The sequence below is a fragment of the Phlebotomus papatasi genome, chromosome 2 (genome assembly GCF_024763615.1).
Source record: "Phlebotomus papatasi isolate M1 chromosome 2, Ppap_2.1, whole genome shotgun sequence".
In the NCBI taxonomy this organism is placed as follows: Eukaryota; Metazoa; Arthropoda; class Insecta; order Diptera; family Psychodidae; genus Phlebotomus; species Phlebotomus papatasi.
In genome coordinates, this window is record NC_077223.1 from 74609232 (window position 1) to 74624526 (window position 15295).

The window sequence follows — 15295 nt, forward strand, 5'->3', positions numbered from 1 at the left end:
TGATAAGTTTTAATGAAAAAATCTAATTTAGAGAACGTTTTAGGTTATTCAGGAAAAATAAGATTTTAGGTTTTTCAGGAAAAATAAGATTCATAAAATCATCACATTCCTTTCTTTCTTATAAGCTTTGCATATGTTTATCCTACAGTTTCGCACTCTTCTTCTTCTTCTTTTGAACATCACACCAAATTAAATTTACTTCAATCCAATTTTGAAACCGAAAGAGTGGGATAGACTTATACAAATCTTTTCAGAAAGAAAGAGAAGTGAATTTTGACTATTAAATTTTCTTAATCTAAAAGGTGTGACGGAGCCATTAGTCCTAAAATATTTTCTTGATAAAAATGTTGATCAATAAATATAGAACATAAACCTTTGAGACTAAAATACTTATTTTCCTTTTCAAGTTTTCTGAGTTAATACAAAATCACGAAGCTCTAAATCTCGAAATTCAATTTAAAATGAAATTTCCGAGAGCTGTGGTGGGTAACATAGTACTTGTACACGTGAGAGTGAAAAAGTGCAGGTGCAAAAGCAATTTTGATATATAAAATATGAACATACAAAAGTAAATGCTGAGACACACCATAAGGCAAGCGGTATTTGGGTGTGAGAATGAAAAGAAGAGGAAGAAAATAATAATAATAATAATAAAAATAAAAAGAAAGAAAGAAGATGGAAGAAAAAGAGTCGCTGAAATTTCAAGTTGAGAAGCTATAACATCTCGAAATAATAGGAACCGGCTGGTGAATTCTTTCCTGACCACATAATCACACAACGCGATTTAATCTCAAATCTGTCTCTCTCAATGGAAATTTTTTTCAGGTGTTTCTCGGTCTTCTCGTTAGTGTTGGCTCCTCAAGCCAAAGATGTTTCCATGGAGAATTCTTTTTGGGCGTTCTTGGGAAGGCGTTAATTCAAATTTCTTACTGGCAATGTCTGCTACAAGAGATGTTCAATGGGGAGAAGCAATGGTTTTGTTGAATCAGGTTGAAAATTCACGTGTCTTGGCGCGCGAGAGGATTTTTTTTTGTGTGAGAGAAGGTAAATGTGAATTGAATTTTTGAGGAAGGTGTGTTATATAGAGAGTTTATGTCTTCGCGAGTATCACGAATAACTCGTTCTTTGCGGCTCTGTGAAGAATGAACTTGAATTGTGCAGGGAGAATCACTTTTATACAAAAGCATTGATCCATTTTTGGAAGTATCTCGTGCCAAGATCAATGCTTAAGTGGCTTGGTCAGACTACAAAGTCATCGTTGGCACGTTGTTTCTTTTCGTGTTTGGTGTATTTTCTGTGGCTGGGGATAAATGTCTTTCTTCACATCAGACCAGAGAGACAACCTTGAGAAGCATTTTTTGATATTTTTCTTTGCTTTTTTTTTTCCTCGTTGTCGCAATTGCTCTCTTATATGCCCGAAAAGTGAAGGCAGACCAGGCGGCAAAAGAATAAAAAAAAATAATAATAATACAAGAAGTATGTGCGTCTGATTCTTAATTGTTTTATACAATTACGCACGAGACAAATTGGGGGGAGAATATATCATAAAGTTTATGCTTCAATTTCATCTCAAATTTTCTTCTCACTCTTGTTCTTTTCTCCATGGTTAAATATTTGCTGTGATATTTATGGAAAAAAATATATATTTATATATCTTCTTATTTGTTTATCTGAGAGTATGACACCAAAAAAAATGGAATCAATATTAGGAAAGGAAAATTCTTGTAATAACTCGAAATGAAAATAAGTTTAACCACTATGATTTTTGCATGTTTATCGATCGAAACAGATTTTTTCAAAAATTTTCTTTCTGCTTGTAATAGAAAAAATATATAGCTTTATAGAGCACATTTGTACACCTCTAAAAGCCAAGAAAAAATATTACTATTATTTACAGAAGTATCTGAAACACTTGAAAGATTTAAATTGGGGAAATAAAATGTTTCCTCTTTATACCTTTACAAAAAATCAATTAAAAATATGTTTCAATTCTGAAGTATTTTTTAGGGCAGGTAAAAAATAAATTTTAGAAGAGATTTCCGGTAAACGTCAATTCTCCTATAATAAAATCTGAATAACTTTAAATATAATACATATATTTTAACCCTCTTGCTAAGTTAAAATTTCTCAAAAATCTTTCTTGTTGTAAAATTATGGAATATAGATCCGATAGATCCTATTGTTAAATTTTAAACGTCAAATTCATGAACTTAATGCTCCAACCACACTTACGACTTAAGCCGGAGAGGGGACTTAACGTAAAATTATAATCAAAATAATGAACAGATTACATTTCCATGAGTTTTTGAATAAACTGCCTATCGGCTTAAACCGAGAAACGGCTTAGTTAGTTGGAAACTGATGGGAATTTAGTCAAGTCAATATTTTGAATATAATCACGTTAAGTCGCTTCTCTGATTAAGTCGTAAGTGTGTCTAGGGCAGATGTGTGCAAGAACCGTTGAAACCGAATAAACGTCAAACTAAGTTTGTTCAGGTAGCGTTTTGACAATTGACGTACATGTTTCTTTTGACATTTGTTCGGTCTCAAACGGTTCTAGCACACCTTTGGTCTAGGGCATAAGGGACTTAACAGATATGAAGATTAGCTAAGAGAAGACAGAGCGTAATTATATTCGAAATAATGGTCAAACTATTTTTCCATAATTTTCCACTAAACCGTGTCTTGGCTTAAGTCATACTAGAGGTTTAGCCCAGTTCCCAAAGGTCTCAAAAATCTAAATAACAAGCAATTTTATTGATTTTTCAAAATCTAATGAAGCAATTGCCCTTATAATCCAATCCTAAACAACAATTTTCTAAAAAATTGTGCCTGATTAGGAATTACAGGAGTTGAGCCAGATAGCTAGGTCTTAGGTCTGAACACCGTATCAAGGACATAACCGACGAACGTAGCTAAACAAAATTTGAACTTTATGGCTCCGGCACACCTTTTAGATCAAGAAAATTTCATGAAGTCGAAATTCTAAACCCTTTCTTTCTCACATGTTTTGCATATTACTATCTCATTCTTTCGCATACCAAATTCGATTGAGCTAAATTGAATTTGGAGTGATGTTTAAGAGAAGAAGAAGAGTGAGAGAGAATGAGATAGACATATGCAAAGCATGTGAGAAAGAAAAGGATCCGAATTTCGGCTTCATGAAATTTTCTTGATCTAAAAGGTGTGCCGGAGCCATTATTCTATTTATTGCGAATATAATTTCGACCCTGTTTAGAATCCGGAAAAATATCGCGGATTAAGATATTAAGATCTGAAGACTGTGTTACTATAGCTACCTGAATTAATGAAATATTGGTACATATCATTGAATTATTTATCGTTTTAGAACATTTTTCCATAAGCCCCAAAATAAAAATTTAATGGCTTCTGTACATCTTTTAGATCAGGAAAGTGTTATAAATTCAAAATTCACATCACTTTCTTAAAACTTTTGCATAGGGTGAAAGGAACACCTATTGACACTTTAAGAATTTATCATGCCATACTTATTGACACTTTCAATGCCGATTTAGGGCATGAAATTTGAACATTTCTTTTTATAAAAAAAGTAGTTTAGAGAAAAAAAAAACACTTGCATTACTAATTACTTGCATTTTACCAGATACATTCAATAAATTTCATCATTTTGACAAAAGTGTCAATATAGGGGTTCCCTGTCGAAGAGATGTTCCTTCGACCCTATGTCTATTCTACTCTCGCCCACTCTTCTTCTTCTTCTTTTGAACATCACATCAAATTAAATTTATTTCAGTCCAATTTTGAGTCCAAAAGACTGAGATAGACTTATGCAAATATTTTGAGAGAGAAAGGGATACGAATTTAGTTTTCATGAAATTTTACCGATCTAAAAGGTGTACCGAAAGCATAAGAACATAATTACACTCACCATAAAAATGGTTATTACAACCGTCAAAGCTTTATTAATTTCTTTTCTAACTATTACTATGTTTATTCAAAGTTTAGGACAAATTCTCAAAAAATTTAAGTATTGCAAATGAGCTGAGTATAGAGTATGTAAGAAAATCTGATAGAAAAAAAATAATATTAAAATCTAATAATTGGGTATGAGATGCAAGTCTAGCTGACCACTTTTTATCTTATTTCTTTTATTTTGATTTAATGTTTTCAAGCTTATAAATTTTGCATTAGTTTGGGAATTACGGCATAATAATAGTCAGTATTAATTAACATAAAAATAGTGAGATTTTTATAATGATTCGACAATAAATTAGGTTCGGTCTTAAATTATTACAAGTAACCAAAAATAAAAAAAAAACACATTTTATGAGCAAGACGTGTGGATTTCTCTTTATTGACAGAGTCATAGAACATACAAAATCGATATCTAAGCCTTTTGAACTGTGGCAATAACGTGGTTTTTGTGCCAAATTTCGGTATTTAAAAATTATTGTTATGGGGGTAATAGAGAATTGCACTCACTTTAAAGTTCGAGCAATAAATGTCATTCAACCTTAAAATATACATAAATGGGTTAGAATATATAAATTTACTGCAGGGTAATGAGAAATATAAATATAATAGAAGAAAAAGCATTAAAATCTCACTGAGTTCGTAGAGATGATGACATGATTTCGCTTTTATAGTGCTAGAAGGCAAAAAAAAAATAGTAAGTGACATCAACACCAAATGGAGGGTAATTCAATAAAATCGTATATTAGATAGGTATAGCAATTTTATTTAATTAAACTTTGATGCATTGCAATGTGAAGTGATAAAATAAATGTCATGCACATAAACTATTTTATTTGCAAATAGGAGAAACAAGGATATAGTAGGGTGGAAAATGTGGAGAAATATATATAGCTAAATGGGTGTTGAGAGATTCCTCAAAGGAAATTGAAAATTGTCTGTCTCTTGAAAAAGAGATTCTAGATACAAAATACTTCAATATATGTATAACATTGTAATATAATGTAACTTGTTGCCTTTTGAGGTGAAAAATTGCTTCACACATTCTCTCCTACATTGAAAATTGTTTCAGCAAATTGTATAATTTGCAAATGTTTACCAATTGTTCGTTTCAACAAATTGATATTTGAAACACTTATTTTTCACGCCACTTTTCATTTCTCTCTCTCTCTCTCTCTGCACACAATGAAATACATTTAATATAATCTGTTTACCGTGATTCCTCGTACGATACTAATATCATTAGATATGGTTAGAAGATGTTTTAGGGATTTCAAATGGGAAATATACTTCAGAATTTGTCATTCTTTTTCGTTTTGTGAGTTCAAAAGAAGCAATTGAGTATGAAATTGAAAGAATGAAATTTCATTTTTCTTCCTTTAGGGGCAAAAATCCGAAAAAAAAACTTTTTATTTTATGATAACCAAATTGCCTTATCTCTAAGCTTTTTAATTCTTATCACATAGTAGCATTCATCTTCTTTGAACTGTGATAAGAAATCCACTTATATGTCAATGGTTTGTTTTCTGAGTATAACGCTCAGACTACTGCTCGCTTTAATGCAATTACTTCATTGGTTCTTGCGCTATTTTAAACTTTACACTTGATTCTTACACACTTACAATTTTTTTCACAATTTAATTCCACTTAGTACATTTTTCACTTGAATTTCAATTTTTTTCTTCATATTTTGTGAAAATGTAATTTTGTAAAAAAAAAAAGTTAATTTTCTTAAAGAATAAAATTCCAGAATAAAAACACTACACTTCACTTCAGACCCATTTTAAAGCGTAAACAGACAAAAACAGCGCAACACCATCATACTGCTCAAATTTATATTATTCAGAATTTAAATTACAATGTAAACACTCTTATCAATATAACTACAAATCATTTTCAGCATTGTAATTCATCTTGTAATTGCATTAACATTAAAAAAAATCATTTTTTATCTCTTCTCAGTTTTGAACTTCTATGAGGAAAGGCTTCAACATGAGCAACGAAGAATTGTATGTCCCATTTTAATCAAATAGTTACATTTCCAATATCTTTATCTTAATATAAAGCAAATCAAAATTCTCCAATATGATGCAATATGGCAGAAAAATTCGAATTCGATTTTATGAATTTTTAAAATCTATTACTTATGCCTTTGGCACAATTTTTTGATTAGGAAAATTTCATGAAATCAAAATTCAAATCTCTTTCTCAACTGTTTTGCATATATCTGTCCCACTCTTTTGCACATAAAATTGAAGTGAAGTAAATTGTATTTGATGTGACGTTCAAAAGAAGAAGAAGAGTGCTAATGAATGGGGTAGACATTATGCAAAACGTTTTAGAAGGAAAGGGATAAGAATTTCGATTTCGTAGTTTTCCTAATTTAAAAAATGCGCAGGAATCATTAAGTTTGCATGTTCAAATTTTATCGCGCTGGCAGCTGGCACACCTTTTCAATTTACTGGAATTCAATCGATTGAAATTTTAACCTCTTACTCTTTCAAACTGAAATAAGATATGTTTGTCTCTTTTTGTCAAATGAAAATTGAAATTTCAATTTCATTTTCAATTTCAATTTTAATGGCGTTCTCACACCTTTTAAATTGAGTGAATTTCAACCGATTGAAATTTTATCTCTTACTCTCTCAAACTGAAATCAAATATGGGTGTCTCTTTCTGTCAAATGAAATTTAAAATTGAAATTGAAATTGAAATTTTCATTTGACAGAAAAATACACATATATCTTATTTCGCTTTGAAAGAGTAAGAGGTAAAATTTCAATCGATTGAAATTCATCCAATTGAAAAGGTGTGCCAGTGCCATAAATTTTATTAGACAGAAAGAGGCAGCTGTATCTGTCTGATTTTAGTTTGAAAGTGTAATGGCGCTGGCACATCTTTTCAATTTAATGAAATTCAATCGATTGAAATTTTACCTCTTACTCTTTCAAACTGAAATCAGATATAGCTGTCTCTTTTCTTTCAAATGGAAATTGAAATTTCAATTTCAATTTTAAATTTCATTTGGCAGAGAGGGACAACTATATCTGATTTCAGTTTGAAAGAGTGAGAGGTAAAATTTCAATCAATTGAATTTCACTCAATTGAAAAGGTGTGCCAGCGCCATAAGAGGTAAAATTTCAATCGATTGAATTTCACTAAATTGAAAGGTGTGCCAGCGCCATTACTTTTAAAAACAATTCACGGCTTACAAATTTTAATTTTTCAAAAATTTGATTAAAAAAAAATCTCAAATAACTTAAAAAATTATGGTTTAATATGTGCTTGTGCCAAATAATTAAAACGAATTGGCAAAATATTCAAATTTCTATTTGAATTAATTTTATCTTAGTTCAATTTTCAAGCCAGATATCAGAGAGCTCGGTATATCCTAAATTTTGTTTGCTCAATAACCAAGCCCCTAACAAAGGTTCGACTAAAATTTCAGATGTTATAACTGGATCTTAGAATTTGGCCTCCTGTTATAACATATAAGGTATCCAAAAATAAAGATTAAGTTGGTTATAACTCCCATTCTGATTGTCAGAATTTAATTATTGATGGCGTAAATAAAGGGTCTTAGGTCAGGTTATGAGCTCTGAAATTGACAAATCGATTTCGATAAGATATTCAATATCTAACTGTATTATCACACTTGCTTATTAAAATTTTAAATTGAAAAGGTAGACTTGGCCCGCAAAATTTGATATAAATTGATTTATAGCATTAATGCGAAAAATTAATGCGATTTTCTCTTTAATTTTTTTAATGTGAAAAATATTTATGCTTTAGGTAAATTTAAACTTATTTTTGCAGGCCAAGTCCACTTCTTTAACTTCACTCTTGTGTCTTTGAGTCACTTTAATTAAGTGACTCAAAGACACAAATAACATATTTGGACGCTCACAAGCGACAATTAATATGAATCACATTAAAATTTTAATGTGCAAGTGTGATAACGCCGTAATATCTCAAAAATATCATTTGCTATTTCGTTATTTTAGTGTATTGTAACTTAGGTAGATACTTTTTCAAGGATGTATTCTTTCCTAGCCATGGATCGACTTGATTTTTAAAGGATAACAAATTGAATTAAATAAGTATTCTGTAATAGTATGACAATGTCATATGACAAATTTTAAAGTTTTTTACGTGGTAAATTCGAAAGAACTAATCGATAATCCTATTGATATCAGTTACTAAGCGCTTCATAGAGTTCCTTGTAATGACCATTCCATTCTCACTAGGCTTTCATGTTTTGCTTCCGAAACCCTATATTCTGTATTTATCAATTGAATTCTATGATTTTCGTTTGGTTGGCGAGATCAATTTTGTCGCAAACCGAATTTGTACGCATTTAGGGTAGTAATGCAAACACTCCGAAGTTTTCTATAAAAAATATCAGCTAGTCTTATACTTTTCAGATTATATCACAAAGTTTCTTGTAATCAAGAATAGGTTACCATATATTCCTATAATTTATTACAGATTTTTATACAAAAATCTTAATATTTTTCTATATTTTCTTGTCGTATGGAATTGCTAAATTGACATGTGGCCCTGAATCAGTATAAGTACCAATAGCTAGACTCTGAGAAAAAACGTGGTGTTACAAAGAATAATATTCTCAATGTACATCTTGTACTATAATATTGTACATTGTCTCCTTGATGGCTTGACTATATAAATTTTCAATATTACACTCATATACTGAATATTCTCTTTGCACAAGCTCTCTCGTTCTAATTGGAAAGACAAACAGCAAAAAGTTGTTATCAATAATTATAAAATGTTATGAATGAGTGTTAAATTGTTCTCGTCAATGAAGAATATAATATTGTCTGATGGTAACAAGAAACAATGGATTAATATGAGAAAAACAGAAAAGTAAAAACACTTTTCAAAGTGATTCAACATTTTAGTATGAATCTTATGCCCTTAAAGCATATGAGAACCTGCGTGGGGCCACTGGTGACCCAAAAAAAAATCATTTTTTCTAACGACTAAGAAGAAATATTTTTGCCTCTAGGTTACCAGTGAACTGCTGACACTAAAAGAACGATTATCTTAAAGTTTCGCTTAAATTCTGACTAATTCCGATTCATAACCAGTTGTTGATCGCACGACGTCTTATAGAGGAACTAGGCCTTCTCGCAAGCGAGATTTTTGGGAAGTTCATTACTAATTTTTTTTAAAAAGAGATGAGGTTTTCAGTCTCATGACCCGTGGAATCAAGTACAATGATGCTCACTGGATGCAATCCGAACAAAAAACAATTTTTTTAACTATTGAAAGTCATTTTGTCCTCTAAATAGACTGAAAAAATAGTTTTTATTTTTGGGACGCCGGTGTCCCATTCGTCCTTAAAGGGTTAAAGGGGATTTGAATTCAGAACACTCCCGTCACAGAGCGAGTATTTGAAGCCGAGTGCCATTTGACTCATTCCTCTCGTTCAGTAATAACCTTCCCGATTTGAGAGCTCTCTCCGGTTGAGATTTTTCCTTTACCGATTCGAAGGTAAATCAGAGAGAACTTACCTAAAAACCCGTTGGACGTTCGAACGTTTAAACCGACGAGTTACACAAAACTGAGCAAGTTCATAAAAAGGACATTTATCTAAATAAAATTGCAATTCAAACGTTCTGCCATCCTGAAATTCCAGAAAACTACACAAAAATTCACTTTTTGCAGCAAATGTTTGCACACTCTTGTTGACATTGTTGACGATTGAAGTGTCAAAGAATATCGAAATTCGATATGGCAGAACAATCAGCGCTAAAGCGGCGAGTGCATGTACTTGCACTTTAGGCTTCCGGTAGATTTTCGAATGGGTTTGGCTTTGGCTTTGGAGTGGCTTTGTCTCTTCGAAAGGTTATTACTGAACGGAGCCATTGAGTGTCCCCGAGGTCCATATAGTGTCTAATGGTGCTATTCCAATGAAAAAAAAAAAAATGAAAAGCGAAAATCTTGATCCTTAACATTTTTTTAGTACACGGCTGTTTTCATGCGCTTCTGTGTTGTCGACTTCTTTATGTTGGTTCCTGTTACGACTCTTTCGAAAAAATGTTCAAGAAAAAGATTTATAGTGATATTCCAATGAAAAATTATCATGTTTTTCTTTATACTTTATTGTTCTTATGTGCTCTTCTGCATTATCGATTTTTCTCTATCTTGATTCCTGCCTTAACTGGGGTGACATGATAACTTCTTTTCGATAGTATCGACTGTCGATTTTAAGCATTTTAAATGATAGTTACACTTTTTATGGATGTTACAAATTTTTATCAACAGTCACATTCTTTTAAAAATGGTACAATAAGTGCTCCAATAATGTTTAAAAATCTATTATTCACTCAATTTACGAGATACAGATTTAACGATACTATCGATTCGATAGTATCGAAAAGTCATCATTCCACTCCTGTTTTCCCCAGTCCTCGTCATGTTCTAAAACCACCAAACAACCGTGACTTGAACCAATAGGAAGAAAAGTCGATTATGTTGGGACGATTGAAACAATAAATTGCTAAAACAAACATGTTCGTTATTCATCAATTTACCATAAATCCTTTAATGCTACTCTTAATAATTTTATATTTTTATTCAAACGATATTTCAGGTGACTTTAAATTAAGCACAGGCATTAGGGGTAAGATGGGCACCTTTGAAAGTGGGACATCTTTGAAATTGGTATTTTTAATGGAACTAAGCCATATCATAATGTAATTTAGCTTTTCATTCTGTTTGTGCACCTAAATTATATCACGAGAAGGCTCAATTTTATTTAGAACTAGGCGAAAAATTCTAATTTAAAAGGTGCCTCACTTTCAAAGGTGCCTCACTTCCCCCTAAGTGGTGCCATTACGCTATTGCTTTCTATTGAGTTAGAGCAATATAGTAATACTGATGAGTAATGTAAAAATAATTTTAATTGTCTCAGTTTGCACTATTACACCAGAATATTTATTTAAAAAAAAAAATTGAATGTGGGGGTCAGGAGGAGGGGGCACCAAAAGAATAATAGAGTATGTTGGATCTGAAGGTGGATTTATGAAGTTTTAAATGAAGTTGTTTGGTAATGTATTACCATAAAATATGAAATTTACCATTGAATATTAGCCATCTCATTTATATCCCAACATTGACTGTATTTGATTGGTATTAAATAGTATTAATACTAATAATTGAAATTCAGTGTATGGAATTGTTTTGCAAAATAATGTGGGTCAATGCAGATGGCAATAATTTCTGTGTTCTTGTCATTGTTAGCAAAATTGAAGAGGCGTTTGAACTATACATGTTTCGGAAGGTTCATTCATTGCAAAAAACGAAAAAAAACTAACATAAGTTTTCTACGCAACATTAGATCACATCTCGCTCTCTCTCCTTCTGTCTCTTGCTGCCATAAGAAATATATTATGCACGTGGAATAATTACATAAATGTTTGTTATTGATTTAGCAAGCATCTTATAAATCTTACAATGAACTTCTTGTGTGGATGGGATTTTAAACAGTTGCAGCAATTAATAGATTTTCTCCTGATTTAAAATTCACTTTGAATCACCAACCCCTCCATAGTTGATTATACAGGATTATTTATATACACTATTTTCATTCTCATTCGCTTGGTTAAATCTCACCATGGTGATGATGCTATATAAAAGTAATTTTGATAATTAGATTCTCACGAAAATATACCCTTTTGCCATTTTAAATGTTTAATCTGAAAAAGTCTCGAATGAATGCTGGTATGTATGTTATGGTAGGATTATATGGAAGTACGAGAGAGTTGAAAATACTCTTTTACTAATAGAGTGTGTCCCACTTTGGATGTTTACCAATTTCAAAGAGACTTATCTTTTAAAACTTTCTCACAACTTTTAGCTTTTTAGCCATAGAAAATGTCACGTTGAATTGCATTCCATTTGATGAATAATTTTTTAAGAATTGGATGACATGAGAAAATTCCTTAATACTTCTCATCTTTCCATGCTTGTTAAATTTTATAATAGTAAAATTTTTTGGAGAAGAGATGCATAGCGGAAAAAATATTGAATATCATATATTTAATAAAATATGCAATTTTCAGGATATAAACCTAATATTGTTCCTCATATCAAATTTGGACAATTTAATGTATAAAATTTCTCTCCCTTATTGCAATTTAGCATATTTTCCGTGAGGTCGGATGGAAAGAATGGAAAATTGGGAAACATTCTCTCATCTGCATTTTTCAATGGATGGAAGAGAAAGATCAAATATTGTTATATAAATTCAATACTTTTGGTTGGCAGTGATTGAAAAATTTTCCAATATCTTTCTGCATAATATTGACTTCAAATCCACCTTCTTTTCCATGGATATTATTTCCCATATTTTGTGTGTGTTATTTTTTTCTTGTGCATTTTGTGTATTGAAGATGCATCTCTAAATTCCATGTCTTTGGTTTTATTGTTAAAACTGTCTTTAGATTATACGACGAGAGAGAGAGAGAGAGCGTGAAATTCCACGAAATCGACTCTTTGGATGATATTTTGCAAGAGAAAAGAAAATACCATTTATATGTCTTTGAGTGATGCTTCTTTAGGGTAAAAGGTTATTCATTAGAATTGCTGAGAATTCAGGAAGTTACCCAACTTTAACTTGTTTTTGAAAGTTTCATTTAAACTTTGGAAATAACTTTCATATTTTCCCCATAGAGTTGGATGGTTATTTCATCAAAACTTTCTGCTTAATAAAATTATATTATGGAAAATTATTTAACTGGAAAAACATTTACAAAAGACTTCTTTGATATTGAAAAGAAACCTGCGAAGACTAAATTAAAAAATTCGCAAATATTCTAATGTGATTGACATTATTTTTTTTTCTTATTAAATTTGAGAGTTTCATGAAAACTTAACCAGTAAATTGCACAAAAAATACTTTCTTCTAGCTTAGAATCAATAGGGTAAAGTGGTACAAGTTGGACCATGGTACAAATTGGACAGGGCTTTTTTTCTTGATAAATTTAGTACTTCATTTTTATTTGTATATTTTTAATGCTTTAGTTTTATAATTTGATTCCTTGTGCTTAAAAAAATGTAATACTGTATTTAGCAAGAAGAAAATTCCTGTCCAACTTGTACCGGCGAATTGTCCAACTTGTATCACTTTACCCTATTGAAAACCTAAATGTACAAAATTTTTTGTATTAGAGACTTAACTAAAACTTAATTTTATTTGAATTTCATCAACTTCTTGCACGAAAAATTAAAAATCAATTTTAAAGGCGAAATTACTGTAGAAGTAGTAATCTGTCCTTTGTCCGTTGTATGACATTTTCTAATAATAAACTAATTGCTATAATTATTTCTGCAACCTGCGAGGAGCTCGTCTTTTGGTTTATTCTGAACGTTGAGTAACAAGACTAATAGAGCGATTTACCAAAAATCGGACAGTGTTCAAAATCGGACACACCTAAATTCGGATTGTAAAAGACGGCTTTAGGACAGAATGCATGTGAAATTGAGTAGTCTCTTAAGAGTCCGCCTTTCCAAATTAAACTCTTGTGTCGAAGGACGCATATTCGAAAATTTCAATTTTAGCTTCCCTAGCGGTGGTTCAACAAAGTTGTAATATTTAGATAAGTTGCAACATTTTCTAAGACCTTTTATTTACACTACCAAAGATTAAATTATGATAATTGTAAAGGGATTTTTAAAATGCTTTTTTTTCTTTGTCAGCGGATTGGAGAGATTGGAAACAATGTACTAAAATTTGTTCTTAACCTTTCTCGATATGAGGCTATATGGTAAAATGAGGTAATATGGAACCATTTCGTCGGTTCCGAAGAAGACTATTGTAAGTCTACTTACAATAGTATAAAAAGATGGTATCATTGGATGCAGAAACCTTAGAACTATATCCCCACAAAATTTGATGTTGATTGAGATATTCCTGCAAAAGTTACAAGAAAAAAACTTAAAATCTACGTGCCCAATTATTGAGTTTTTTGCCCACAATTTTGTTATAATTAATTTAAGAATAGTGTTAACTAGAAGATATTCAGTGCGTAAGTATGATAAAATAGTTTCAAAAGCTGAAATTATACTAATTGCAGTGAAATTAATGAAAATAAATTTTAGCTGTCAAACTTCAAACTTCCTTCCTGTAAAGTTTACATTTTGGACTTACAATAGTCTTCTTCGGAACCGACGATTTACAATTTGGGACATTAGAGATTTTCTCATTGTTTTAGAGATTCAAAAGGAAGAAAAGCTGTTTCTGTTCTTAATCGTATTTTTCTTCTATTTCACGGTCTTTCTTTTCTCTTTGCTCATCTAAAATAATCAGAAACTCTCAAATGTCCCAAATTATAAATGGTTCCAAATTACCTCATTTTACCCTAGAATCTTATAGCTATAAGGGGCTAGGTTATTGAGAAATTAACGATTAGGTTTAGGTTATTACAAAATAGTGACATAATCATTTAGTATCCTTTTGATTATGTATTTTTCTGGGAATCACAAATCAGTATTTTTTTCTTTTTTATTGTTTCCTTTCTTCCTAAACACCCCTTACCAAGATTCTAGGTTTTGAGACTTATTTTGACCAAATCATAATACATAAAATGATACTTTATGAATCTGAAACACGTTCAACAAAATAAGTGTTGGTTGGAAATTTCTATATAGTTTATCGTCTTTGTTTTCTCTAAAATCGTTCTAAATACCTTAAGTGCGGGTGACTTTGACACCGTCCTGTTCGTAAGTTTTTCTTTACTTCTAGAACTTAAAGATGGCCTTTATCGATCTCATCCACCATGTCTGATCGGTGAGAACCGTTCTTAAACATTAAAGTTAAAGAAAAGCTTTATTTAACTTGGATTGTAAAAAAATAGTATCTAAAAATCTTTATTACGTAGGGGAGACTGGGGCAAAACATGTCAAAACGCATATTTAATTCTTTCACGAGCTCTGAGAAAACTTAAACGTTTTATGATAAGCATATTCTTATAGGAAATTTACTGCTCTACAACATTGCAGAAGACTATTTTCCTCTAATCCCAAAAGAAATGTGATTTTCGAATCCTTTTCTAAAAGTCGATTTTGTGGAGATTCTCAAAATTGCTGGGGCAAATTTTGTCAGTCTTCGGATAATTTTTAACGTTTCACTCTCGCAAACGTTAAAAATATCAAATAGACATATTTTTATAGGAAATTTATTCCTCTACAACTTTGTCGAAGATAATTTTTCTATATCTTAACGAGAAATGTGCTTAAATTGAGCTAATCAGTATTGATATTTTCTGTAAGCCAAATATTCCAAAAATAGGGCTCAAAATTTCATTATTTTTTA

At 31.0% G+C, this 15295-nt stretch overlaps 1 protein-coding gene across 2 annotated transcripts in view; it reads left to right on the plus strand.

The window, feature by feature from the left end:
- The window catches only part of LOC129804341 (heterogeneous nuclear ribonucleoprotein K), a 110500-nt gene that overhangs the window by 7523 nt on the left and 87682 nt on the right, over positions 1–15295 (plus strand). For both annotated transcript variants that reach the window (XM_055851556.1, XM_055851555.1), the window contains exon 2: positions 5917–5963. In XM_055851556.1, the coding sequence (XP_055707531.1) occupies positions 5929–5963 (35 nt within the window). In that variant the 5' untranslated portion in view covers positions 5917–5928. The remainder of the gene's footprint in view (positions 1–5916; positions 5964–15295) is intronic.